The following is a 24763-nucleotide window of genomic DNA, read 5'->3' on the forward strand; positions in this document are numbered from 1 at the left end:
CAAAATCTTATCATTAATCACGATGAACCTTTCACTCTTCAGTCATTTTGTGACATCGACCATGCACATACTATTAAGTCACTGCAATGACAAGTAGAATCTAGGTTCTCAATAATCTACTCCCTCCATTTCAAAATTGTAAGTCATTCCAACTTTTTTGAAGAGTCAAACTATTTTTTAAAATTATAGAAAAGATTACAAAGATTTATAGCACTAAATAGATATAGTATGAAAGTATATTTAATAAAGAATCTAATGATGCTTATTTGATATCATAATATTAGTACTTTATTATATAAATTTGATCAAACTTAAAATGTTTTGACTCTAAAAAAAATTGGAATGACTTACAATTTGGAGCGAAGGGAGTATAGAGCAAACCAACTGAGAATTTCCCACTAACAGCTCTCATCAAGGACATCAACCTTTAGCTAATAAATGAATGCAAGCAACAGGGGCGGAGCCAGGAATTTGTTTTTTTTTCATTATTAGAGGGGGCCAACCATACTAATTTATATAATAATTTAGTCAAAATTCAAATGTTCAATATAAATTTGGGAACTATAGGAGGCCAGGCCCCTGGCCCCGTCTCCGCCCCTGGCAAGCAAGTACCCAAAATGCTGCATACTAAGCGTGTACCCATTGTGAGGTTGTGACGACACAAACTTGCGTTTTAGCAGTTTAGCTTTCACCTTGTGTCTCGGCGTGCCCAAAGCAAAAGGCATGCACCCATAGACTGTGTGCCACACAGGAAAGGAACAGAGACTCTGCAACAGTGGCAAGGCTCTCAAACATTTCGTTAAAAAGGTAAACATGGAGGACCTCATTGTGACAATGAGCCCACAATTGGAGGATGAAAATGGGGGTTTCAGTAGTTAGCAAGTGACTAGACATCCAAAAATTGCACAAGGGAAGCAATAATTTCGTAACGTTTTCAGCTAGGGCTAGAGCTAGCTAACCGCCCCACTACTACTGACAGCCAGCTATAAACAGAGGCAAAGGCAGCAGCCCTGATACCCACGCGCAGTAAGCAAGATCCCTCGCGCTACCGACAGCCAGTGGTAAATGGCGAGCTCAGACACAAGCAGCGTCCACGTGCTACTCCTTTCCTACCCGGCCCAGGGCCACATCAACCCGCTCCTCCAGCTCGGCAAGAGGCTCGCCGCCCACCGCGGCGTGCGCTGCACCCTCGCCGTGACCCGGTTCCTCCTCGGCCAGAGCAAGCCGCAGACCGGCGCGGTCCACGTCGCCGCCTACTCCGACGGCTGCGACACGGGCGGCTACGACGAGGCTGGCGACGCGGAGGCGTACCTCGCGCGGCTCGAGTCGGCGGGGTCGGCGTCGCTGGACGAGCTCCTCCGCGCCGAGTCCGCTGGAGGCCGGCCCGTGCGCGCCGTGGTGTACGACTCGTTCCTGAAGTGGGCGCCGCGCGTGGCGCGCCGGCACGGCGCGGCGTGCGCGGCCTTCTTCACGCAGGCGTGCGTGGTGAACGTGGCGTACGCCCACGCGTGGGCCGGCCGGATGGACCTGCCGGTGGCGCCGGGCAAGGCGCTGCCGGAGCTGCCCGGCCTGCCGGCGGGGCTCGGACCGGCCGACTTCCCGACGTTCCTCACGGAGCCCGAAGGCGGCGGCCGCGCCTACCTTGACCTCGTTCTGCAGCAGTGCCAGGGGTTTGAGGTGGCAGACCACGTCCTCCTCAACTCGTTCTACGAGCTGGAGCCCAAGGTGCCAGTGATCCCTCCCTCCCTCCATCTGTGCCAGTGTTCGATTTGCAGCTCGAATTGCACGATGAGGTGCTGAAATTTGGCAGGAAGCTGAGTACATGGCGTCGCGATGGGGTGCCAAGACGGTCGGGCCAACCGTGCCGTCGACGTACCTCGACAACCGCCTCACGGACGACGTGTCCTACGGGTTCCACCTCCACGCTCCGATGGCGGAGGAAAGCAAGGCCTGGCTCGACGCGAGGCCTCCGCGCTCCGTCGTGTACGTCTCCTTCGGCAGCCTCGCCGCGCCCAGCGCAGGCCAAATGGCCAAGGTGGCGGAGGGGCTCGACAACAGCGGCAAGGATTTCCTGTGGGTTGTCAGGGCCTCGGAGACTTCCAAGTTACCTGAAGGTTTCGTCGACAAGGTGAAAGGGAGGGGCCTCCTCGTGACATGGAGCCCGCAGTTGGAGGTCCTAGCGCACCCTGCGGTTGGATGCTTCGTGACGCACTGTGGTTGGAACTCGACAATGGAAGCCCTAGGCATTGGCGTGCCGATGGTGGCAATGCCACAATGGTCGGATCAGCCAACAAACGCCAAGTACATTGAGCATGTCTGGCAAGTGGGAGTGAAGCTGCAACCTGACGCGGAAGGTGTTGTGAGGAAGGAGGAGGTGGAGAGGTGCGTCAGGCAGGTGATGGAAGGAGAAAGGAGCGAGGAATACAGGAAGAATGCTGCAGGATTGAGCGAGAAGGCGAAAAGAGCCATGAGTGAAGGTGGCAGCTCGGACAGTAACATCGTGGAGTTCCTCAGCAAGATCCGATTCAAGTGATTATGGCGCCAGTACATAAACATATGGAGAAGTAGAAGCTCATCATACCTGTTATGTCTGATGGCCAGTTACACCACATAGTGCCATGCAATAAATCCTTAATTTGTCACATCGATCTGCTTATACTGCTTTTTCTAGAGAGATCACCTCAATAAAATGTTCCATTGCCACATCTATAAAGGTTCTGCTAATTTTGAAGAAACGAGGTGTAAAATGGTATAGAAAAGTTCACCAACATCAATTTTGCATCAAATGGCACATGATGCAAACAAGTCATCAGATTCCTGGTCGGGTCACAAACATGCTGCACAATCATGAAACATACATTCCTACCTGATATTCCGATCAGGATGGTCTTCACTCTTCAGTCCAAAGAACCTAAATGTTGAACTAAAGCTCCAAAAGGCCAAAACTACCCATCAATAGAAGGCAAAAATATTAGAACTATTGTACTTGTATACTACCGCAATTAGTGTGCACCCTAAATCCCTAGTGTTACTAATGCACAAATGTTACAAGATCTTACAACAAGCGGGTAGTGGAACAATGTTTCCAGGTTGCAAGCAAGGCTACACTGTCCTGTTGGATATGTACCTCTGGTGAAACATCCAGGATTTTCGTTTTGGTTTGCAGTCAGTTGCTCGGAGCTGAACTTGGTATCTTGAAGTGCTTCTTTACATAATGAGAGGCCTCTGAATCATTTCTATGACACAGAACCCTAAGCAGAGTTTTAGAGTCTGTTCCAAATTTGCTTTTGCCCCCATGAGTAACTTCTCGTAGGTCATCGATGAGCACACGTGTCTGCAAAAATGTGGAAACAGAACATAATTATTGCCATAACGATAATATTCAAATATGTAAAGGTCTACCTTGCCTTAATCAGTAATTACATAGCCCTCTTTATAGAATTACTGCCAATTTCCTATGAAAATGCAATCAATCTTAATACTGTTTTGCCCCCCCCCCCCCCCCCACCAACCCCCAACCCCCAACAAAAAAAAAAGGTTGAATGAGCATACTGGGCCCCAAAGGATAGGGCCACTAGAACTAGGGACTTGAAGTCATGGCTAAACGCTAGGTTCTATCAGCAAGCCTACATTCTGTTTGCTATTCTCTAAGTACCCTGAGAACATAATCCAAACTTTACCTCTTGCTTGATCAAGTTTATTACAGGCCGTACACGCGAGACCAAGTTCTCAACAGTTCCCCGAGGTAGTCCATCTCCACCAGCTATGAAAAATTCCTACAGCAAGCAGATGACTATTTAGGTACAGTTTATTGTTTGGCCAACAAAGACAGCAAAAACAGTATTCAATCATGTCCAGGAAAAATTAAAAAAACCACCAGGCATAAAATGGTGCCACTGTTCTGAAATCCCTTGAGGAAATAAATCACAACAAAAGCAAGCAAATATAAAGTTTGCAAGTGATATAACCTTCAGGGTTTCAAGATCATCCTCCAAAAGAGGTGCATCATTTGGAGAGAACACACGTGTAGACCCTCCATCCAGTATCACACGAAGTAGGCCATCCTGCCAATCAAGAGAACTTTAAGAATTGTAGTCCCTAATTAGCTATGAAACTCCATCCTCAAATTAGAAGCTGAAGTGATTACCAGGGACGCTTGCAAAAGCCCTGTAACCACACGATCCCTCAGTTGCTCCACGATGACATCACAAAGTTGATTAAGGGCCTGAAATTGAGTCATAGCATAAAAAAGAAGCAGAAACCTACTAAGAAGCAGATATAAATTTTATTCTACTGTTAACCACACATAACAAATGTATTAGTCCAGGTTTTTGAGGTAGCAGCTTATGCTTCACACTTTGGCCAGAATGTTAGATATAACTCGTAGAGTAACAAACTCATTCTATTTTCTTCTTTAACAACAGAATAAGCAACAGACAAATATGGACACATCATTGCATGTTAAGTCAAACATGGCACTTAGCATGCTTGGGGTGCACTCAAATGTCAAACACCTACAAATTATTATAGTTAAACTAGCATTTCAATAGTCAAACATGATTTTTTTGCATGTTTACAGGTTTCAAGTTTGACAGGAACATACAAAAATACCAGGGAAAGTGAATTCCATGAAAATCTAGTCAGGTGATCAAAATAATTGAACAGATAAAAGTGGACACATTCCAGCTCTTAAATATTGTTTTTCCAATTTTATGTATATGAAAGTTTATCAACATACCAAATCAAGCACTTCCGTTATGGTTTCCAATCGAGCTTGGGGAACATTGTTTCTGTATAAGTTGTCAATAAATGGCTGCTGCAGGTCCCAGAATATAACCTTCATCCCTACAAAGAAAAGAAAAGTGTTGGTGTATATTGAGCCCATGTATAGAGGCCCACTTAGAGGCCCATGTATAGGACTATATATACCCACCCTTCTAAGGTTTGGATGAATACATCAATTATTCTCTCCTACATGGTACCTTTTGCCTAGGTTTTTCTCCTCTCCTACCTCCCAGGGCAGCCGCCGGCAGCCATGGCCGGCCGCCAGCACCCCCTTCTCTCTCCCCCCCCCCTCTCTCCCCCCCCCCCCCCTCCCTTCCTCCTCTGCTCTAGCTGCCGGCGCCGGATCTGCTCTCCAGGCCGCCGCCGCTGGCCCTGGGCGCGGCCCGGCCGCCTCTGGCCCCTGGCGCGGCCCTGCGGCGGCCGCCGCCGCCGGGGCTCTGCTCCAGGCCGCCGCCACTGGCCCTTGGCGCGGCCCTGCGCTGCTCCAGGCCGCCGCCGCTGGTCCTTGGTGCAGCCCGGCCGTCGCCTTGGCGGCCCTCGAGCCTGTGCCGGCCGCCGCCGCCCTGGACGCCCCGCCCCTGCAGCCGCTTGGGCAGGGCCCGCCGCCGGTGCAGGGGCCCCTGCCGGCCGCCGCCAGCACCGCCCTGCAGCGGGCTCCCGCTGCTGGTGCCGCCGCTGCTGGAGGGGGTGCCGGAGCCGCGGGCGCAGGAGCCGATCCCGCTGCCCAGCAGGCCCTGCTGCAGGCCACGACGCCCGATCCAGCCGCCGCCGCCCACCGCGCCGCCGTCACTGCCGGCAAGCAGCCCGCCGCCGCAGCCGCCGATCCCACGTGGTCCGGCCTCGGGATGGCGCCCGCGGATGCGCCGCTTGCCGCCGCCGCTCTCCGATGGCAGCAGGCCGACGCCGATCTAGCCGCGGCCCTCCTCGCACCTAAGTCGGAGGCTTCGGCGGCCCAGGAGCGGGTTCGCGTGGCTGCCCTCGCTTGGGAGCGCGAGCGCGCCACGGCCGACGCTCTCACCCTCCGGGTCGCCGAGGTGGAGCACTTCTTCCGTGTCTCCTCTAGCCAGCCGCCCGTCTTCCCCGAGCACGGCACCTCCTCCTCCCAACCGGCCCCGGCCCCTGGATCTAGACCACGGCACGACCCGACCGACACCATGGTCGCCCAGCTCCACCTCCAGGCCGCCGGCGTCTAGAACATCCGGGCCCTGGTCACCATCCTCCTCGACCCCACGTCCTCCTCCTACGGACGATGGCGGGACCAGGTCCTCCTCGCCCTCCGCCGCTACGCCCTCGACGACCACGTCCTCGTCGACTCGCCGATCGAGGCACAGGACGTGGTGTGGCTGCGCCTCGACAGCGTCGCCCTGTCCTGGATCTTTGGGACCATCTCCCTCGATCTTCAGGACCTCGTCAGGACCCACGACGGCACCGCGCGACAGGCCTGGGTGGCGCTCGAGGGGCAGTTCCTCGGCAACGCCGAGTTTCGCGCCCTCCAGCTCGACACCACCTTCCGCACCTTCGAGCAGGAGGACCTCTCCATCGGTGAGTTCTGCCGGAGGATGAAGGGCATGGCAGATGCTCTTCACGACCTCAGGTGTCCGGTGTCCGATCGGGTCTTGGTGCTCAATGTCCTGCGGAGCCTGACCAGCACCTATGACCACCTGAAGACCCGAATCACTCGCCAAAGGCCCTTCCCCTCCTTCCTGCAGGTCCGGGACGACCTCGCCCTCGAGATCACTAGAGGTCTCGCGTCCGGATCGTCCTCGCCCACCCCCACCGCGCTCGTCGCTGCTCCTCCGCCGCTCTTGCCGCCTCGCTCCTTGGTGCTGCTCCCGCCGGGCAGACCGGAGGTGGGGGGGGGCGTGGACGTCGTCGGCGGGGGGGGGGAGGGGGGGACGGGGTGGTGGTGGTACTGGTGGCCCTGCTCCTAGGGGTACCGGTACCGGTACCGGTGGGGGCCGTCGGGGCGCGCCGACTCCAGCTCCGGCTCCTGCCCCTGGAGGTACGCCCTGGCCATCCTTCAGCAACCCATGGTCAGGGCGCATCTCGATGTGGCCGTTCCAGAGTCCGGGAGGGGGGCCTCGTCCTCAGCTCCAGCCGGCAGCCATGTTCACCGGTGCTGCTCCCCTCTTCGCGCCATCCTGGACCCCGCCCGCTCAGCCCAGCCAGCAGCCGACCTGGCCTGGGGGGTGGGACCAGGCCGCTCTGGAGCAGTCCTTCAGCACCATGGGACTAACGCCGCCGGTCAGCACCGAGTGGATCGCCGACTCGGGGGCCTCCTTCCACACCACTCCTGATGCCGGTATCCTCTCTTCCTTCTTCCATCATGGTTGGTGATGGGTCTTGCCTTCCTGTCACCGCAGTGGGTTCAGCTCCTCGTCTTCCTAATGTTCTTGTTGCTCCTCAGATGGTTCACAACCTTCTTTCCATTCGCCAGTTTACTGCTGACAACTCCTGTTCTATCGAATTTGACTCTTCTGGTCTTACTGTGTAGGATTCGACTTCCCGGCGTCCGCTCCTCAGATGTGACAGCCCGGGGCCCCTTTACACTATTCGGCTTCCTGCTTCCGCTGCTCCGCCTTCGATTTCTTCGTCTGCTGCTTTTGCCGTGACGCCGTCTTCCACCACCTGGCACCGCCGGCTTGGACACCCCGGCCGCGATGTTTTGGCTCAGCTCAGTCGTAGCACCGATGTTCCATGTATTAGGGCTCCTGCTGAGCACCTCTGTCATGCGTGACAGTTAGGTCGTCATGTTAGACTTCCTTTTTCTTCTTCTTCGCATGTTGCGCATGCTTTTGATCTTATTCACTGACCTGTGGACATCTCCTGTTCCGCATTCCTTTACTCCAGTCAACTGTCATTTGACCAAAACTTGACAACCTCAGCATGTCTGGCTATAAATATTATCTGGTCATTGTTGATGATTTTTCTCATTACTCTTGGACTTTCCCTTTGCGCGCCAAGTCTGAGACCTTCCCCACCCTACTCCACTTCTTTGTCTGGGTGTCCACTCAGTTCGGCCTCACCGTTAAGTCCGTCCAGTGCAACAACGGGCGTGAGTTCGATAACTCCACCTCCCGTTCCTTCTCTCTCGGAGTGTTCAGCTGCGTATGTCTTGTCCGTATACCTCTCCTCAGAACGGCAAGGCTGAGCGGATGATTCGCACGACAAACGACGTCGTGCGCACCCTTCTGATCCAGGCATCACTGCCCCCGCGCTTCTGGGCTGAGAGCCTCCACACAGCCACCTACTTGCTCAACCGTCTTCCGTCCACTGCTTCTCCTGCTCCTACTCCACACCACGCTCTTTTCGGTACCCCTCCTCGCTACGACCACCTTCGGGTCTTCGGGTGTGCGTGTTACCCTAACACCTCCTTGAGTACTCCCTTGACCACAAGGGGTACCGATGCTTTGACCTCACCTCTCGCCGCGTTATGATCTCCCGACACGTCGTCTTTGACGAGTCGGATTTCCCCTACTCCACACCTTCTCCTGACCCCGAGCTGGAGTCTCTGTTTCCGACTGACCCGGTGGTTCAGCCACCGTTACCTGTTTGTCCTTTCCCTGCAGGTTTTCCCGGCGCACCGGCACCGCTTCCGGTGATCCCTACTGCACCGAGCGCAGCCCCGGTGCCCGCAGTCGCGCCACGCGCGGCCCCTGGACCTCCGGTCGTGCCGCGCACGTACCCGGTGTCTCCTGCTGCGCCACGTGCGGCCCCGGTGCCTTCCCCTACACCTGCACGGTACGCTCCGCCGGTGCAGGTGTACCGGCGTCGCTCGGCGCCGACACCGGCGCCGGCGCGGTACGCTGAGCCGGTACAGGTGTACCGGCGTCGTTCGGCACCGACACCGGCGCCGCCTTCTGCTCCGGAGGTTCCTGCGGCGCCTCCACCGGAGCCATTGCCGCCGCTGCCTCCGCCGACACGCTCTCGAGCCGAGCCGGCGGTGTACCACCCGCCAGTCATCCATCGGGATCCTTGGCATGTCCATCCCATGGTGACTCGGCGGATGGCGTCTCAAGCCGCGACTCTCTCCGCCACCGAGGGAGAGCCGCGGGTCTCCTGTACCCTCCTCTGTCCGCGACGCCTTGGCGGATCCTCACTGGCGTCGCGCGATGGAAGAGGAGTACGCAGCTCTTCTTGCCAACCAGACGTGGGACCTCATGCCGCGTCCGTCTGGTTGCAATGTGGTGACTGGCAAGTGGATCTGGACGCTTAAGCGTCGGGCTGATGGCATACTGGAGCGCTACAAGGCTCGCTGGGTTCTTCGGGGGTTCAATCAGCGGCCTGGTGTGGACTATGATGAGACCTTCAGTCCAGTGGTGAAGCCTGCTACTATGCGCACGGTCCTCACTTGCGCTCTCGCGCTCTTGGCCTGTGCACCAGCTGGACATGAAGAATGTGTTTCTTCACGGCACTCTATCAGAGACTGTCTACTGCTCTCAGCCAGCGGGATTTGTGGACTCGAGTCGTCCGGATATGGTCTGCCGGCTCAACAAGTCTCTCTATGGTCTGAAGCAGGCTCCTCGGACTTGGTACTCTCGGTTCGCCACGTTCCTGCTGACATTGGGATTCACCGATGCCAAGTCTGACACGTCTCTCTTCATCTACCGCTGTGGGGATGAGACTGCATATCTGCTGCTCTATGTCGATGACATTGTGCTCACAGCCTCCAGTCAGCAGTTGCTTCAGAGTGTCATCTCCTCTCTGCAGCAGGAATTTGCTATGAAGGATCTGAGTCAGCTCCACCACTTCTTGGGCGTCACTGTTGAGCCTCGCCCGTCTGGTCTTCTCCTTCACCAGCGGCAGTACGCATTGGATATTCTGGAGCGGGCTGGGATGACTGATTGCAAGCCCTGCTCCACTCCTGTCGACACTCAGGCGAAGCTGTCTGCTGATCTGGGTGATCCGGTGGCTGATCATACTGCCTACCGGAGTCTGGCCGGCGCGTTGCAATACCTCACCTTCACCAGGCCGGACCTCACCTATGCTGTTCAGCAGGTCTGTCTCCATATGCATGATCCCCGGAGTCACACCTTGCTGCGCTGAAGCGTCTCCTCCGCTACGTCCATAGCACTGTGGACCTCGGCCTGGTGCTTCACCGCTCGTCCTCAGCTGAGCTGGTTGTCTACACCGACGCCGACTGGGCTGGCTGCCCGGACACTCGCCGCTCCACTTCCGGCTACGTCGTCTTCCTGGGCGGCAACCTGGTCTCCTGGTCGTCCAAGCGACAGCCGGTTGTCTCCCGCTCCAGTGCCGAGGCGGAGTACCGTGCTGTCGCTAACGGTGTGGCGGAGGCGTCCTGGCTACGACAGCTCTTGGCGGAGCTCCACAACCCGCTCACCAAGAGCACGCTCGTCTACTGCGACAACGTCAGCGCCGTGTATCTCTTCACCAACCCCGTCCAGCACCAGCGGACGAAGCATGTGGAGATCGACCTACAATTCGTGCGCGACAGGGTCGCCATCGGCGATGTTCGGGTACTCCATGTCCCGACCACCTCCCAGTTTGCTGATATCTTCACCAAGGGACTACCCTCTTCGACCTTCTCGGAGTTTCGCTCCAGCCTCAACGTAGCAGGTGGCTAGTTGTGGCTGCGGGGGGTATTTGCCCTTTGTACTTGCTTCCTGTCCAGTCTTGAACACCGCTGCGACGGTAGTTCAGACTGCAGGGAGGTGTTGTGTTGGTTTTCTTGTTGTCCAGTCTTAAACACCGTTGCGCCGGTAGTTCAGACTGCGGGGGAGTGTTGGTGTATATTGAGCCCATGTATAGAGGCCCACCTAGAGGCCCATGTATAGGACTATATATACCCACCCTTCTAGGGTTTGGATGAATACATCAATTATTCTCTCCTACAAAAAGATGCACGTATTAATACCAAATAGCAATAAGCCAATAAGCTTCCACAAAAACATTGCATCACATATTTCCTTACCAGTAAATTCACATAAGCGATCAATAGCACAATTGATTTCTCTTCTGCTGCCATCAAATTGATTTTTCTGATTGGGAACAGCACTCTTTGATTTTTCATGTGTTAATCGTCCTGGCATATAAATTACAAGCATACAGGATTAGCTTTAATCTACAAGCACCGAACTGGAAGATCAAGCGATGCAAAACCGGGTCTCAGGAAAGTGGTACAATTATCAAGAGATAAATTGCATGGAACTATTATAAAGAAAAGAGAGAACTTACTGATATTAATGTTTTCAGTTTTCTTCCGAGCCCACCTCTCATTAATGCCGTCCTCCAACTTACTCAACTGGCTGATACCATACTGCATAAAAAAAGTACTTGTGGTTAGAAAACTGATAATAAAAAAATACAGGGGAAGTGTTTGAAAAAATATAAAAAAAATGATGAATGGTCTATCGATGTATGATGGAGTGCAATAGTGCATGATATTCGAATACTCGTCAGTTGCAGGCAGCATTGTATAAGTTACTGTCTTACTGATATTAAACCAGTATACTCCCTCCATATTGTAAAGGAAGTCGTTTTGAGTTTGTCTCAAGTCAAACATTTTAAACTTTGACTATAAATAAATTCTTTTGGGTTGAGTTTGAAAATATGAAAGGGATGTAAGTAGATTCATCTTGAAAAGTAGTTTCGTAAAAGTATGTTTTGACTATATTTTATTAATTTTATATAGCAAAAAGATAGTGGTCAGAGTTGCTTTTGGAGACCGTGTCGATGTCCGAAACGACTTCCTTTACAATATGGAGGGAGTACGTCGCTAAATTTAAAAGGGAAATAACACCAGAGTAGGAACCATGAAATATATGACTGATTATAAATGCATATTTAATGTGAATACAATATTCTACACCCTAGGTGTAGTGGTTATTCTACACCTAGCAGTCAAATTACTGACCAAACTTACCATAAATTACTGAACTGAATTACCATATTACTGAATCGCACTCAGTAAAAGGGGTGTTAGTAATCGTGCAAGTATTTATTACTGAAAATTTGTTCAATAGTTAGTTAGGTGAAGCTACACCTAGGGTGTAGAATAGCACATGTGGAATATAATATAAAAACATAATTATTGACAGCATTACAGAAATGCTTCTCCAATTCTATGGTAAATAAGAAACTGAACTATGGTAAACAAGGAACTCACATATAAATTGTTCTAAATAATCGTGAGCTACAGTTGATAAGAAACTGAGCTATGGTAAATCAGAAACTCACATATAAACTGTTAAGCCGTACACAAAGCTTTGGAATTGTAAGCTGAGTAATTTCAGCTACTTTTCTCTCATCAACTGTTTTAACTTCTTGGACCTCCTTCTTTACAAAAGCCTTGATTCCAAGCTCCTTTTTATGTCGAGTAAGAACGGGAACCGGTGGAACTAAATCTTCTTTATCAACTGCAAACAGACAAAGCCATTGTTACTCAGTGCCTAGAGAAATGAAGAGGTTTGAAATCAGAAAAGGGTTAAACTATAAACAATATTTCTCAAATCATACTGTAAAGTACATGTCTATCTACACCTGTCCAGCAAATATTATTGAGCAGACATACACAGGACAATATCTGCCTTAGACAACAAGAAAAACCATGGCAGAAGAAAAGAAATTAAATATAGCAGTGAACATATAAACAAAAAGAATTTATCTAGAGAGAAAAAAAACATGGTTGTTCAAACCTAGGGGGGTAGTAACAAGCTGTGTATAGACTTGGAATGCCTTGTCAAGACCACGCCAGAGACTATTTAATTCTCCATCTCGCATGGGCACTTTAAATGCGAAAAACTGATCTGTAGTCTGCAATAGTTTGAGGAATCAGTGTTTTGCTCCTTAGAGAAGGGTTCAAAACAGTTTATGAACAGCTCAATCAACAAGAGAAAATTGATACAGCAGTTGAGTTTGCTAAGAAGGAAAGAATATGGAGAAATATTCATCGAGTCTAGGTACAGTAAGTTTCCTATGATAGTTACTGGTTGTCATGTTTTTACCAAAAAAAACATGGAAAGTAAAACTACTGTTAACACCTAAAATTTGATTGGAGCACTCTGCACCCATAAACTTGGGGGCACTGTCTTGATTTACATAGGACATGTGAAATGACCACATGTAAAATCAGCAGAAAGTAAGTTGTAAAAAACTAAAAAAAAATACATGTAGAATGTTGATCAAAGAAGATGATTTCAAATAACGTTGACACTCAAATGCATCTTCTTGTATATATATCAAACCAAAATAGTATTGTTCATATATTGAAGATCCTAATTACATGTGACTGAAATTTTGCAATTTTTCAGTCACGTTTTTTTAACCACATAAACATCTGACGACACACATGGTATTATGTGATTGAGAATTTGACATACAAATTTCAGGCAGATGATAATTAGAAAAGCTGTAATTTATGCTCAAAATTACTTATTTATTTATTTATTTTTAGGATGATATGCCATGCTTGGGGTTGACATGGTACTTTAGCACCATGACTATAGTATCAGCAGCAGCCCTCTCTATATATTTTAGAAAAATTATTTGCTTACTCTTAAGTTTGATTATTTGTTAGGGACATCTACATCAGATTTGTTATATTCTCTTGATATGGTACGGCAGGCTCTATAAATAGGGGACAAGCCGCTGTTGCTGTAGTAATGGCCCAAGCTACAGAGCCATGCAAGCACAAAGACAGTAATGACAAAGAACATTAGTACTAACTTGTTGTGCATGGTGCAAGGATATATATAAATGGTGCAGCAGGTAAGGATCCAAGAAGACTTTACAATGCCCTCAAAGGAATAAAAAAAATAACAAACTACTAGCCTATAAGTAGGTGCTCCTTGGAATTATAAGCTCAAACTTCTCATATTTCACCTACACTCATGCCGTGGCATGGGAATATGTCCAGACAGCTTTTTATTAATACATTAATAGTTTCAAAGCTTCTTGAACATTGAACTCCGGGAACCATTGAAACTCCTATCCAATGTTTTCAAATCGAGCGACTAATCGCGATTAATCGCGATTAATCGACCTTATCGGTCCAGCGTGCTCGATTAGGGTCCACGACTCGATCAAGAAGCCTGATCGACCGATCGACCGACTAATCGGCGATTAGAGGCGATTAATCGTCCGACTAGGGGTGTTCTCGATCAGGTTTGTGTAACTGGGCTGGATTGCTTGTGCGCTGGTGAGAAAATGAGAGGCCCAAAGCCCACTAGGGTTAGAACTTAAGAGGCAAGACTGGAGAGGCTCCCAGCCAGGCAGTCACCATTTGCTCTATATTCAGTACTAGACATAGAAAACTTGACACTTTCTTGGCCTGAAATATATATGAGAATATATATTAGTACTTCAGGACTTAACTCCTATATATATATATCCTAAATGTCCTGGACGACTAGTGGACGACTAGGGTCGATCAGACCCGACTAATCGACCCTAGTCGACGACTAATCACGATTAGTCGTTTGGTCCACCCATTGTTCGATCAGACGATTAGGCGATTTAAAAACATTGCTCCTATCCCCGATTCAGGTTCAAAGTACGAAGCATGGTCGAGTTTTTTTAATGCATTAATAGTTAAGTTGTAGTTCAACAAACATACTCTTTCACATGAATCAACATTTTTTACAACGTAGCATTGCAAACTAAATATCATTAAAAAAAACTACAAAGTGCAAATGAAATAATTATCAGATTATGGCATAAAAGAGAAGCTCCATTTGAATAAAAAACAACCTTTAGCATGTCAGGAGAAAGTGTTGAAAGAAATTTCTGAGAAATAGGAATAAAAGAAGCACCTCTTCTATGATTCTATAAACTTCTACAATAGAACTGCCATGGCGTTGTTGAGGTGATATAGGGTCCCAAACCTGTACCGTAAACTTTAGAATAGATAGGAACACAGAAAACAAGAATTGTAATTTACAAGTACCAAATAATGCTTGGAAGTGAAGATAACACAGTAGAGACAAACAGGAAGGAAGAGCAAGTACCAGATCCTTAAACAAACTAATAGACAGAAAAGTGCAATCATATATGTTAGAAAATAGAACTAGACCAAGTTACCAGTTCTATAGGTTAAAGAAATCCCTACTTCAATTTTGGACTCTGGACCTACTCATAATTGGGATTGGCCATGTCTTCTGGCAGGAATACAGAACCCAGAAACAAAACACATGCAGTTCAACTGAAAAACTACACGTGCAGAAGCACTTGTGTGTTTAGTAATTTCAATATACACCTTAGAGTCTTAACAGCTTCAACTATCACAAATGATATTATATAGTCCCTATTTAAAGCATAAAGCTGACACTTGGCAGATATGTTTTTACTTTGTAGAACTATATCTAGAACTAACAAATATGCTGAAAGATACTTCTAAGGATATAATAATTCAAGTATTTCAAATCACATTGTGAATGGTTGGACTAGCAAGAAGACAGTTACAAGAAAACTTTATATAAAATAATGTTTTACCTCTTGGTCGGCAGCCCTTTTAATCCAAGTTTCAATTCTCTCAAGTTGCCCGTTCACCCAGCGCAAAACTAATGTTCCAGATTTATTTTCAATCTATTGAAACAAAGGGGGGGAATTAGGATAAACAACACCATACCAACAATGGACTTTAAGACATACAGAATTTTCTCTACTTTACTACACAGCACACAGTGGTCGACAAAATGAAGAAAAAACACATGCTTGGTTTGCACTTTTCTAAGTTTTAGTACTCGAGGAAGGTTGAGATGACCTGATATGAAGCTATCTTTTGTCTGCATATGCTGTCCAAACCATCATCTCCAGCAACAGAAGCCATCACGGACATTATGTGTTGCTCCAAAGCATCAGACGCGGGAAATACAGAAACCACATCCTCCGTAAGATGCTCAGCATGTTCAAGGAATGGCCTCTGGCAAAACACTTGTATGTAAGTATGCAGAATCACAAAGTTACAAACCCTCGGTCATTTATAAGATATGCCAGATATAACCTACCAATTTATTTCCATAAAGTTTATGGATAAGTGAAGCAGAAACAACTGCTGCCTGTGGATGCCATTTTGACAAAACAGGTGTAAAAATGGTTGTATCTTTCTTCAGAAGTTTCTTTGTCTCCTCTGCTAGAGTCGCCAAAACAGGTTCATGTGTTGCGTCCGCTTTGAACTCTACAGAATGTGCCATCTGAGAAAAATAGTAGAATTTTTCATTGACCAATGTACTTGTAATAGTTTCTCTTATGAAAAAATGAAATAGTAGAATGTTTCATTGATCAATCTAACATCTCCAGCTGCGAATAATCTTTCCCGCACTGGCAATAATATAGTATTATGTCTACCTTAGAGTCAATGTGGTCAAACAGATAGCAATGAAATACCAGAAGAAATGTATAGGTGTGGTGGTAATTGATAAAATTTGAGGTTTCACATATTAGAAAACATAAGTGTGCATATGATCTATAATCATCTTAGGTAGGACTATAAGTACACTACTGATGTAATAATGGCAGATGCAAACAAAGGTCACCTTCAAGAAAGCACTTTTGACTGAAGAAGTGATGTAACGGTCGATCTGATCCCTGTCGGGAGACTCCAGCACCTGATGCAAAAAAGCAAATGGGTTCACGAAACATGAATTCTACATGTACAAATAGTGAACACAGTTCTGCTCTCCATATTCTTCAGTGAATGTATTTACATGAAATTGTACAATATATTGCCAAAGTTAGAAAGAAATAACTGCGGTTAGAAATAAAGGTAAAGTATAAGCACCTTGTCATTCTCTTCACCAAGGATCCGCCTCGTAAGCATTGCCACTGTCACGACATTGGCCATCAAGCTGGGACCCTGTAAATGTAAAGACAGTCTTAATGTGGGGAAAATAATGACCTCTCGTTCCAAGCAGATCAGCATATGCCACATGCTGGAGTCTGAATAAAGATTAGCAACATACATGGACAAAATGGAGGGTTAAGAGAAAATCATGTGGTAAAACTTATGCATACGAGGCGAAAACTATGAAAAATAAAAGACGCCAAGATGAAAAGAGATGAAGATGAAAAGTTCAATAAGAGACATGACAGAACTATGAGATTGAATTTACTAATAGACTGAAATCAACATATTTGATATCATAGAAATGCAATCATATTTAATGTAGCTATCAGCAATGACGATGGCCAACTTAATGCACCTGTGCACTGCACATTCAGTAGCAACTATCAAATGGACATAAGACTTCAGGATGTGTGACATGTTACAAAAACATCTTCAGGATAGCTTCCAAATAGTAAAGATATATTTTCCATAGCATAACTGCCCATGCAAGCAGTGTAGCACAAGATCAAACCAAGATGTTGGAAAACAAACCTCTGAGAAGTGTTGATGATAATCATTTAGTTTCTTGTCCACCCATTTCTGAACTGGAGACAGGAAAGACTGGAAAAATGTAAAATCTTGATAGCCACCCTCAGCATCAACCGAACTACGCAGGCTTTTCAAGTGTAGTCTTTGTTGTGGACCACGCTGTTCTTTCAAAGGTATCTTCCTCAAATGGTCAATCACAACTTTCAGAAGTCCTTGCTCACCTGTAAAAACAAACTGTATTGCAAAACGTACATTTCATTATCATACTCTTATGGAGCCAACCTATTTCAAGAATTAAACCAGTAGCACAGTATAGAACAGGACTTTGAAGGAAATCTAGTCTCCAGTAAACAATATTGTCTATGAACGATAAGTGATCAACCCAATGGCTAGGCCTTGTTCAGTTGCGCAGGGGTTGGCAACGATAGGAATGGAATCGATTCCCTGTCAATCCCTCTCATTCCATGATAAATCCACATCAAACCAAACAAGGCCTAACTTTTTTAGATTTTGTTGTATGCTAAAGGCTTCAGACTTAGTAGGACCAAGACCGAGTACATGATGTGCGATTTCAACGCGACTAGGCATGAGGGGGGAGACGTTAGTCTAGATGGGCAAGTGGTGGTCCAGAAGGATACTTTTCGGTATTTAGGATCGGTGCTACAAAAGGATGGCGACATTGATGAAGATGTTAGGCATAGAATTTCAGCTGGCTGGTTGAAATGGCGGCAAGCTTCTGGCATCCTTTGTGACAAGAGGGTGACACGAAAGCTAAAAGGCAAATTCTATAGGACAGCAATTCGTCCGGCGATGTTATACGGTGCTGAATGTTGGCCTACAAAAAGGCGACATGTCCAGCAACTGAGTGTAGCAGAGATGCGGATGTTGCGATGGTTTTGCGGGCACACAAGGAGGGATAGAGTCCGGAACGAAGTTATTCGGGATAGGGTCGGGGTGGCACCAATTGAGGAGAAACTTACCCAGCATCGGCTGAGATGGTTTGGACATGTCCAACGAAGACCTCCTGAGGCGCCGGTGCGTAATGGGGTTCTTGAGCGGGTCGATAATGTAAAGAGGGGTAGAGGTAGACCTAAACTGACGTGGGATGAGTCGGTTAAGAGAGACCTTAAGGATTGGAATATTTCTAAAGAGATAGCTTTGGATAGGAGCGCTTGGAGACTAGCTATCAATGTGCCTGAACCTTGAACTTATTTCTTTCGGGTTTCATCTCTAGCCTACCCCAACTTGCTTGGGAAAAAAGACTATGTTGTTGTTGTTGTTGTTGTATGCTAAAGGCTTATCCTAATTAATGACAGGCTTAACTGGCAAAGACCAGTTGGATTTTGTACAAAGGGGTGGTTATCAGATAATTTTGCCAGAAATATGAACACAGAAAAGTCAGACTCCTATCCTGAACAACTTCCTCCCTGCATCAGGCTGATGCGGTGCTTTTAAGAAAAAGCACAAGAGGTTCTAGAAAGCATTGGCACAGCTGCATTGCAAATAAGCAAATTATTTATGTGGTTAGCTATTCTGAGCCGGTCTTGACAGCGGATAGATTGGCCAAGAGAGGACTTCCGCACCCAGTGTTTTGGCCTCCCTGTGATAAAGCAGATGGAACTATTCAGCATCTTTTGATCTAATGTTTTCCATTTGGCAAGTATAATTTACTGTCGTTCAAAAAGTTGGGCTACAAGAGGCGACCCCACAGCCTGAAACTGCCTTATTTTTTCTAGTTGTGGTGCCATGCACTGAAAATGGTCGACAAATAGAACAAATAGGGCCTCAAATCTCTCATAATCCTTGTTGCTACCAAAGTTTGGAAACAGCACAATGGTTGTGTGTTCAATGGAGACACACCCAGTGTTAGTGTGGTTCTAAGGTTGATAGCAGAAGAGGCTGTTCTGTCGTGTACAGCCAGAGTTAATGAAGAAGCTGCTAGTCACGGGTTAATTCAGTAGTGTCTCCTTGGTTCTCTTTTTTGCTACTGGAGGAATGTGTGAATGTTTGTTTGAACAAGTTTATACTTTTATAATTGTTTTCTTTTTCTTTAATGAAATAATATGCAGCTCTCCGGCGTATTCAAGCAAAAAAGAAAGAAAAGGCACAAGATGCTAGGCTGAGTTCATTGAGCAGTTCACGGACATTGATCAGCAGAAAATAAATAATTGATTTCCTTTGTAAAGATATTTAGACCCAAAACACAGAGTGGGGAAAACACAATTTCCATAAATGTAGCCTTAATTGAGACATCTTCATCATAATTCACCTGTCGAAATAATACCCATGCATAGCATGTATCATGAACTGTCTCTGTGATTCCTAGTATCCGCCACGTTGACTTCAAGAGCTCAAGTATTTCTTCCACCTCCTGGTGGATTAAAGCAAAAAACGCATGAGAATTATCATGGCTAATGGTGAAATTATTTAGTCGAAAAATGCAAAGATGGATATGAAGTAGCGACCTCTGTAAGTTTCCCCTCATCCAAGATGTCAAAAACACTGCCAAGCATCTTCTCATATAATGCTACATTCAGATGGTATCCATCAGCCCAGTGACAAACCTCACCAGTAAGATCACCCCGTGCAGGCCTTTCAGATAGGGAAGTGGCAACTTCTCTCAGTGATCTTAGGCATTCTGTACGTTGAACCTCCGCAGCAGATGGTGGCAAGGACTAGCAAAAATACATCAGGATAATATCATTTAACGGAGTGTCCGTGCAAGGGTTATAAAATGTCAAACATAAAACTTTCATCAAGTAGGATTAAAACCTCAGATTCTTCAATCTTTCTAAAAAGGTTCCTTAGCTCATTGACTTTTCGACCTAACTCCCCAAATCCAACAACTGGATGATTTATAAGGCCTTCCTCCAGCATGTTTAACTACGGGAAAAAATCAAACAAAGCATATAATGTTATGAAATGCAGCTATAGCTCATGGTCAGAAACAACTGCCCAACAGAATGGTTAACCTGTCTCTTCTGCCAACGAAGGTATGCTTTCATGTCAGAAAATTCAGCTCTGGATATGCAGCACAGTAGTTCCAACGGAATCAAAATATTGTCCATCCGTTTTCCAACTTTGCCAACCATAGCATTTAGTAATCCTTGTCTAGTTCGAATATCCATGGACTCCGTTATCTATCCAAAATAAATAGGGGGAGAAGGAAGTCAACAGATGTAAAATTAGCATGTTCAAAAGCTTTAAGAAACCTGGACTCACCTAGATACAACATAGGGAGCTGTAGCCTAAACCTTAACAAGTTATCCTTTATAAACTTTCAAGTGCCAGATCCCAACTACCAGAAGTTATCTATTCTCTTAAGATGTTGAATAGCAAGTCAAGCGCTAGATTGGATTAGACAAAATTAGCAGTTCCAATATAGGAGTATTCAGCAATCTTCCTCAAAAAGTGTTCTGATAACCCACTCAAGAAGCAGGTGACTATCTTGTTTGACTAAAGAGGCAAATATTTTCTTCATCATTATCTATGGATAAAGTAGAAGAAACAAAAATGAAAAAACATGCTTTGACCAATTTACACTTCAAAAAATATTGGTCAGACTACGAATCTCTTCATAAATCAGGTGCAACACTAAAAATAAGTTTTGAAGGTACAGGTGATCAAATGTAGTAATATGATTTAAATTGAGTGGCTTAATTAGTTTAGAATTTAGAATATCAGAGGACACAAAGGTTAAAATGAAATGTGGCCTGCTAAGCTAGTCATTAGGAACAGAAAGTTAGGACATCATACCTCAAGTTGGGCTCGCATGGTTTCGAGTAAACCAACCAAACCAGGTTGCCGCTGAGTGTGGGTATCAACACTTTCACTCTTACTACGACCTAGTTTCCTCATTAATTTGTGCCTCTTCTCTTTCTTCTTTTCTTTCTGAGGAATAATAAGCCCCCTAAAAGGTCACATGGACCAAGAATAGGCAGGTTCTATCATAATCCAGGAAGACGTGTGAACGAAAAAAAAATATGTGGGTGCAGAGAGATGCACAGGCATACCCTGAAGCGCCAGCAGCAGCAACAAGAATCTCGTATGCTGTCTCACGAAGATCATCATCCGTGATACCTGAAAAGATAGCATAGCTGCCAATAACATTCTAGCTCAAAGAGGGACAAGGATAAGAAGTAACCGACGAATAATGGCCTAGCTATCCTAATCACTGAAGTGAACTTGATTAGGTAATAAAAAAAGGAAACTCAACGAAGAAATAGCACATGACTAGCATGCTATTAGAAAATCACCAACAAAATACCCGAATGCAAATAGAGGAGATGGAATGATCATCACTCTGTGTAATTCCACCAGCATGAAGATTATCTAAATTCTAAAGGAACAAAAGACAGCACTTTATCTGTTGTTGAACAAGTAATATCAAACAGTTGTTACCTGTTTCAAATAGTGGTAAACGCAGTGATAAATCACTAGCATCAGTTTGATGTCTTCTAGAAGCCCTTCGGCTATCAAATTCATCCTCATCATCCTCAAAGTCTTCAATGTCATCTATGGTTAATTCCTTCTCGCTTGGAGAATCAAATGATTGTGACTTTGTTAAGTTAGTAGCTGCGGCTGGGGACGACACGGTAACTGGCTCTGATTCCACTACTGGTGGTGGTATCACAACTGGGGATGGTGTGGTGGCAGGGACAGGGGGTGGTTCCCTTGTTGGCGCAGGTCCTGAATATTCTGGTTTTGTAAGCAAATAAAACTCTTCTGTAGCTCCAGTGTTATTCTAGCAAAAAAAATATATATTTAGGCATATGGATGCCATAGTGGATAGCATTTATAAATGAGATTTTTTTTACATCAAAATTGGGGAGACAGAAATATCCAAACGTTCAGATGAGATGAATCATAATGGAAAGTAACTCAAATGGAAAATTTATTGACAAAATGCAACAAAACTTTTCAGACCAAAATATTTCTCAGGAAAGAAGATACAAATTAACTCACCACATATGGATAGTCAAGGCTATCATGAAAAAGGCGGATGGCGTCTCCAAGATCAAGAGGCTCACCTACACTATCAAAGCTTGTCAGACCAGATAAAAGAACAAAACAAAATGAAGGAATTCTGATGAAGCTATATTTCACCTTTCTTAGCACAATTGAGGACATAATCAACACTGACTTGATCTATATCTACATCATCCAAAGAGATTGCACCAGGTGGCATTACAACTTTCTTGATCAAGTTGCCAGAAAGAATGTAGTTGAGTAATACTTGGCGGTCCCGGCGATAGCGTTGCAGCAGCTCAATAACATTTTCTCTGGTTAAGTTGAAACGTAAAACAGTCATTTCGCAACTGGATGTAACATTTTTAAATGGAAGAGGCTTATTCTGTAGCAACCCTTACTCATCCATATTGTATGCCGGGGACACAGCAATCTGAGTTACAAAACCCTGATCGAAGTGCTACCAATTGCTTGTAACCAGCATAGCTGCACTGGGGGGAAAACAACGATTAACTACTATTACATCAAACAAACAACCACGTACAACTTGATAACAGGAGATATGCAACAAGCCGTTACAAAAATAAGTTGCAATGTAGGTGAAGTATTGTATTTGTGTAAAAAAACAGACGGGTCAGTGAACTGGAAATCTCATAGAGTGACTGGTGGATATGATTTTGTGGGTTCTATTTACTTCTTTTTTTGCAATACTGTAGATAGAAGCTGAGTTAACCCATATGAAATTTCAGGCTGACCAGTACAGCACAAACAAGTACAGACCCTCACCAAACAAGTCGGACATTCAACATCATGACTCGGAAACCAACCACAGCTCTCACGACACACTCGATCCAGCCAAATTTCGCGGCAAAGCAGCAAGACGCTGCCCACTGCGCAACTTTGGAGCATGAAACACACAATGCCAAACTAATCCGCATCCCCCCGGCTCCGACAAGCAGATAACCCCCCACACCAATTCACACACCAGCCAGCGCTCCATTCCAGACAACCCACGCAGGCAGGCGCGCGCGCCCCGCAGGTTAAGCGACGGACGCCGAAGCAGCGAGCCCGCCGCTGTCCGAACCCGCGGCACATCCACCCGGCGGCGCTCGCGCCCGCCACTACAGACTACAGGGCAGCGCCAATGAGCGACGGGGGGCAGCGCTGGATCTGGACGGAGAGAGTGAAACACGAGGCGGGCTGGCCGGGGTACCTGCGCGCGAGGCGGAGATCCCGGCCGAGCTGCTCCGCGGAGATCTGGACGCGGCCGCCGCCTGGCCGCTGCGGAGCGCGGCAGCGGTGGTGGTGGGGATGCGGCCGCGCGTGAGAAGCCCCGAGGTGGGCGAGAGAGAGGCCGCGAGCAGGAGGAGTCGATCGGACTTGCAGAGAAAGTGAGAGGAGAGCCTAGGAGGTGAGCTGGCGCCTGGCGGACGCGGATCGGTGTGGATTTGGGATGCGCGAGGGCACAGCACCGCCCGGGCACGGAGCGCGACATTCTCCGGCTACGAGGCAGCAGGCAGGAGGCTGGTGCAGACAGGCACGCGCAACGGCGCAAGTGTGCTCGGATCTGTCTGTGGGCCGGGCCTCGCCGTTGCGGGCCGCTCTGCGCGTAGAAAATTCTTGTTTGAGAGAGATGCCGTTTGTAGATTTGGGCCCAAACCGCGAACTGAACCTTGCAACCGCATGCGCGTTCTAGAGGCCCTTGACCGATCAGCGAGCGAAACGCCGCATCTGTGGTCAAAGGAGGGGAGCCAGACCCACGTCAGACGCTGAAACGGAGAGCTCTGAAGGAAGAAGAAAGGTCAGCTGTCGGTACGCGCCTGTCCCTTGCACGGTTCTCCTTGGGCTGATGTGTTAAGCCCAACAGATCACACCCTGTAAATCCGTAAACACAAAAAAAAATATCATATTAAATGTTTCGACACATACATGGAGTACTAAATGAAGTCTATTTATAAAACTTTTTATATGGATGGATTGTAAATCGCGAGACGAATCTAATGAGCCTACTTAATTCATGATTTGCAACAGTTGTGCTACAGTAACCATCCGCTAATTATTGATTAATTATGAATTAATTAGCATCATTAGATTCGTCTCGCGATTTACAATCCATCTGTACAAAAAATTTTATAAATAGACTTCATTTAGTACTTCAAATTAATAAGATTACAACACAAAAAATTTTGCGCGTGGAACTAAACACGGCCTAACTGAAGGAATTACAGGATGAGTGAGGTTGGAACGGGCGGCTGTAGCAACACAAAAACAACCGTGGTGGGTATTTTGAGCTGCGGAGATATGGTGTTGTGTTGGACTGTTGGCTGGAGGCTCGTACCGGTAGGTTGGCGACGGGGACCTGAACTTTACTGCTCTGCTCACCGTGTTCGGCTCCAGCCTCAGAACTTCAGCCCTACAGTATTTCTCTCTCACATCACTCCAGCTCCAGCCTCCAGACACCAACTAGGTAATAGTATTTTTCTCTCACACCACTCCAGCTCCAGCCTCCCGCTCCAGCCTGCCGAACACGATGCTACATCGGGCCTGTTTGGCAGGGCTCCGGCTCTTCCAAAAACAGCTCCGGCTCCGGCTCCTCAGATGGAGCGGCTTCTCTGGTAGAGTTGGAGTCGTTTTAGAAAATGTTTGGCAAAACAGCTTCACTTGTTAGATTGATGTGTA

General features: G+C 47.0%; 2 protein-coding genes across 5 annotated transcripts; one reads left to right on the forward strand and one right to left on the reverse strand.

Moving 5' to 3' along the window:
• The first annotated feature begins 995 nt into the window (after nt 1–995).
• Nucleotides 996–2812, forward strand: LOC120661261 (UDP-glucosyltransferase UGT13248-like). The gene is made up of 2 exons (XM_039940026.1): nt 996–1725; nt 1811–2812. The coding sequence occupies exons 1-2, from the start codon at nt 1066–1068 to the stop codon at nt 2531–2533; spliced, it is 1383 nt and encodes a 460-aa protein (XP_039795960.1). The 5' UTR covers nt 996–1065; the 3' UTR covers nt 2534–2812.
• Nucleotides 2741–23543, reverse strand: LOC120661260 (protein unc-13 homolog). Of its 4 annotated transcripts, none has more exons than XM_039940025.1 (27): nt 23298–23543; nt 22486–22575; nt 22223–22398; nt 22082–22146; nt 21518–21860; nt 21130–21196; nt 20873–21026; nt 20089–20256; nt 19889–19999; nt 19582–19791; nt 19386–19487; nt 17120–17350; nt 16523–16597; nt 16278–16349; nt 15750–15935; nt 15506–15664; nt 15235–15327; nt 14556–14627; nt 12441–12558; nt 11983–12161; nt 10981–11062; nt 10718–10828; nt 4739–4845; nt 4148–4225; nt 3969–4064; nt 3681–3776; nt 2741–3334 (listed from the first exon to the last, which is right to left on the reverse strand). In XM_039940025.1, exons 2-27 carry the CDS (start codon nt 22491–22493, stop codon nt 3167–3169), a joined length of 3327 nt encoding a protein of 1108 aa, XP_039795959.1. In that variant the 5' UTR covers nt 22494–22575; nt 23298–23543; the 3' UTR covers nt 2741–3166. The 4 variants fall into 4 exon arrangements, with proteins under 4 accessions (XP_039795959.1, XP_039795958.1, XP_039795956.1 ...); XM_039940024.1 differs by having other exon boundaries at nt 22486–22570; nt 23298–23505; XM_039940022.1 differs by having other exon boundaries at nt 14556–14639; nt 22486–22570; nt 23298–23501.
• Nucleotides 23544–24763: the final 1220 nt, after the last annotated feature.

This window comes from Panicum virgatum, chromosome 2N, assembly GCF_016808335.1.
Source record: "Panicum virgatum strain AP13 chromosome 2N, P.virgatum_v5, whole genome shotgun sequence".
Lineage (NCBI taxonomy): Eukaryota > Viridiplantae > Streptophyta > Magnoliopsida > Poales > Poaceae > Panicum > Panicum virgatum.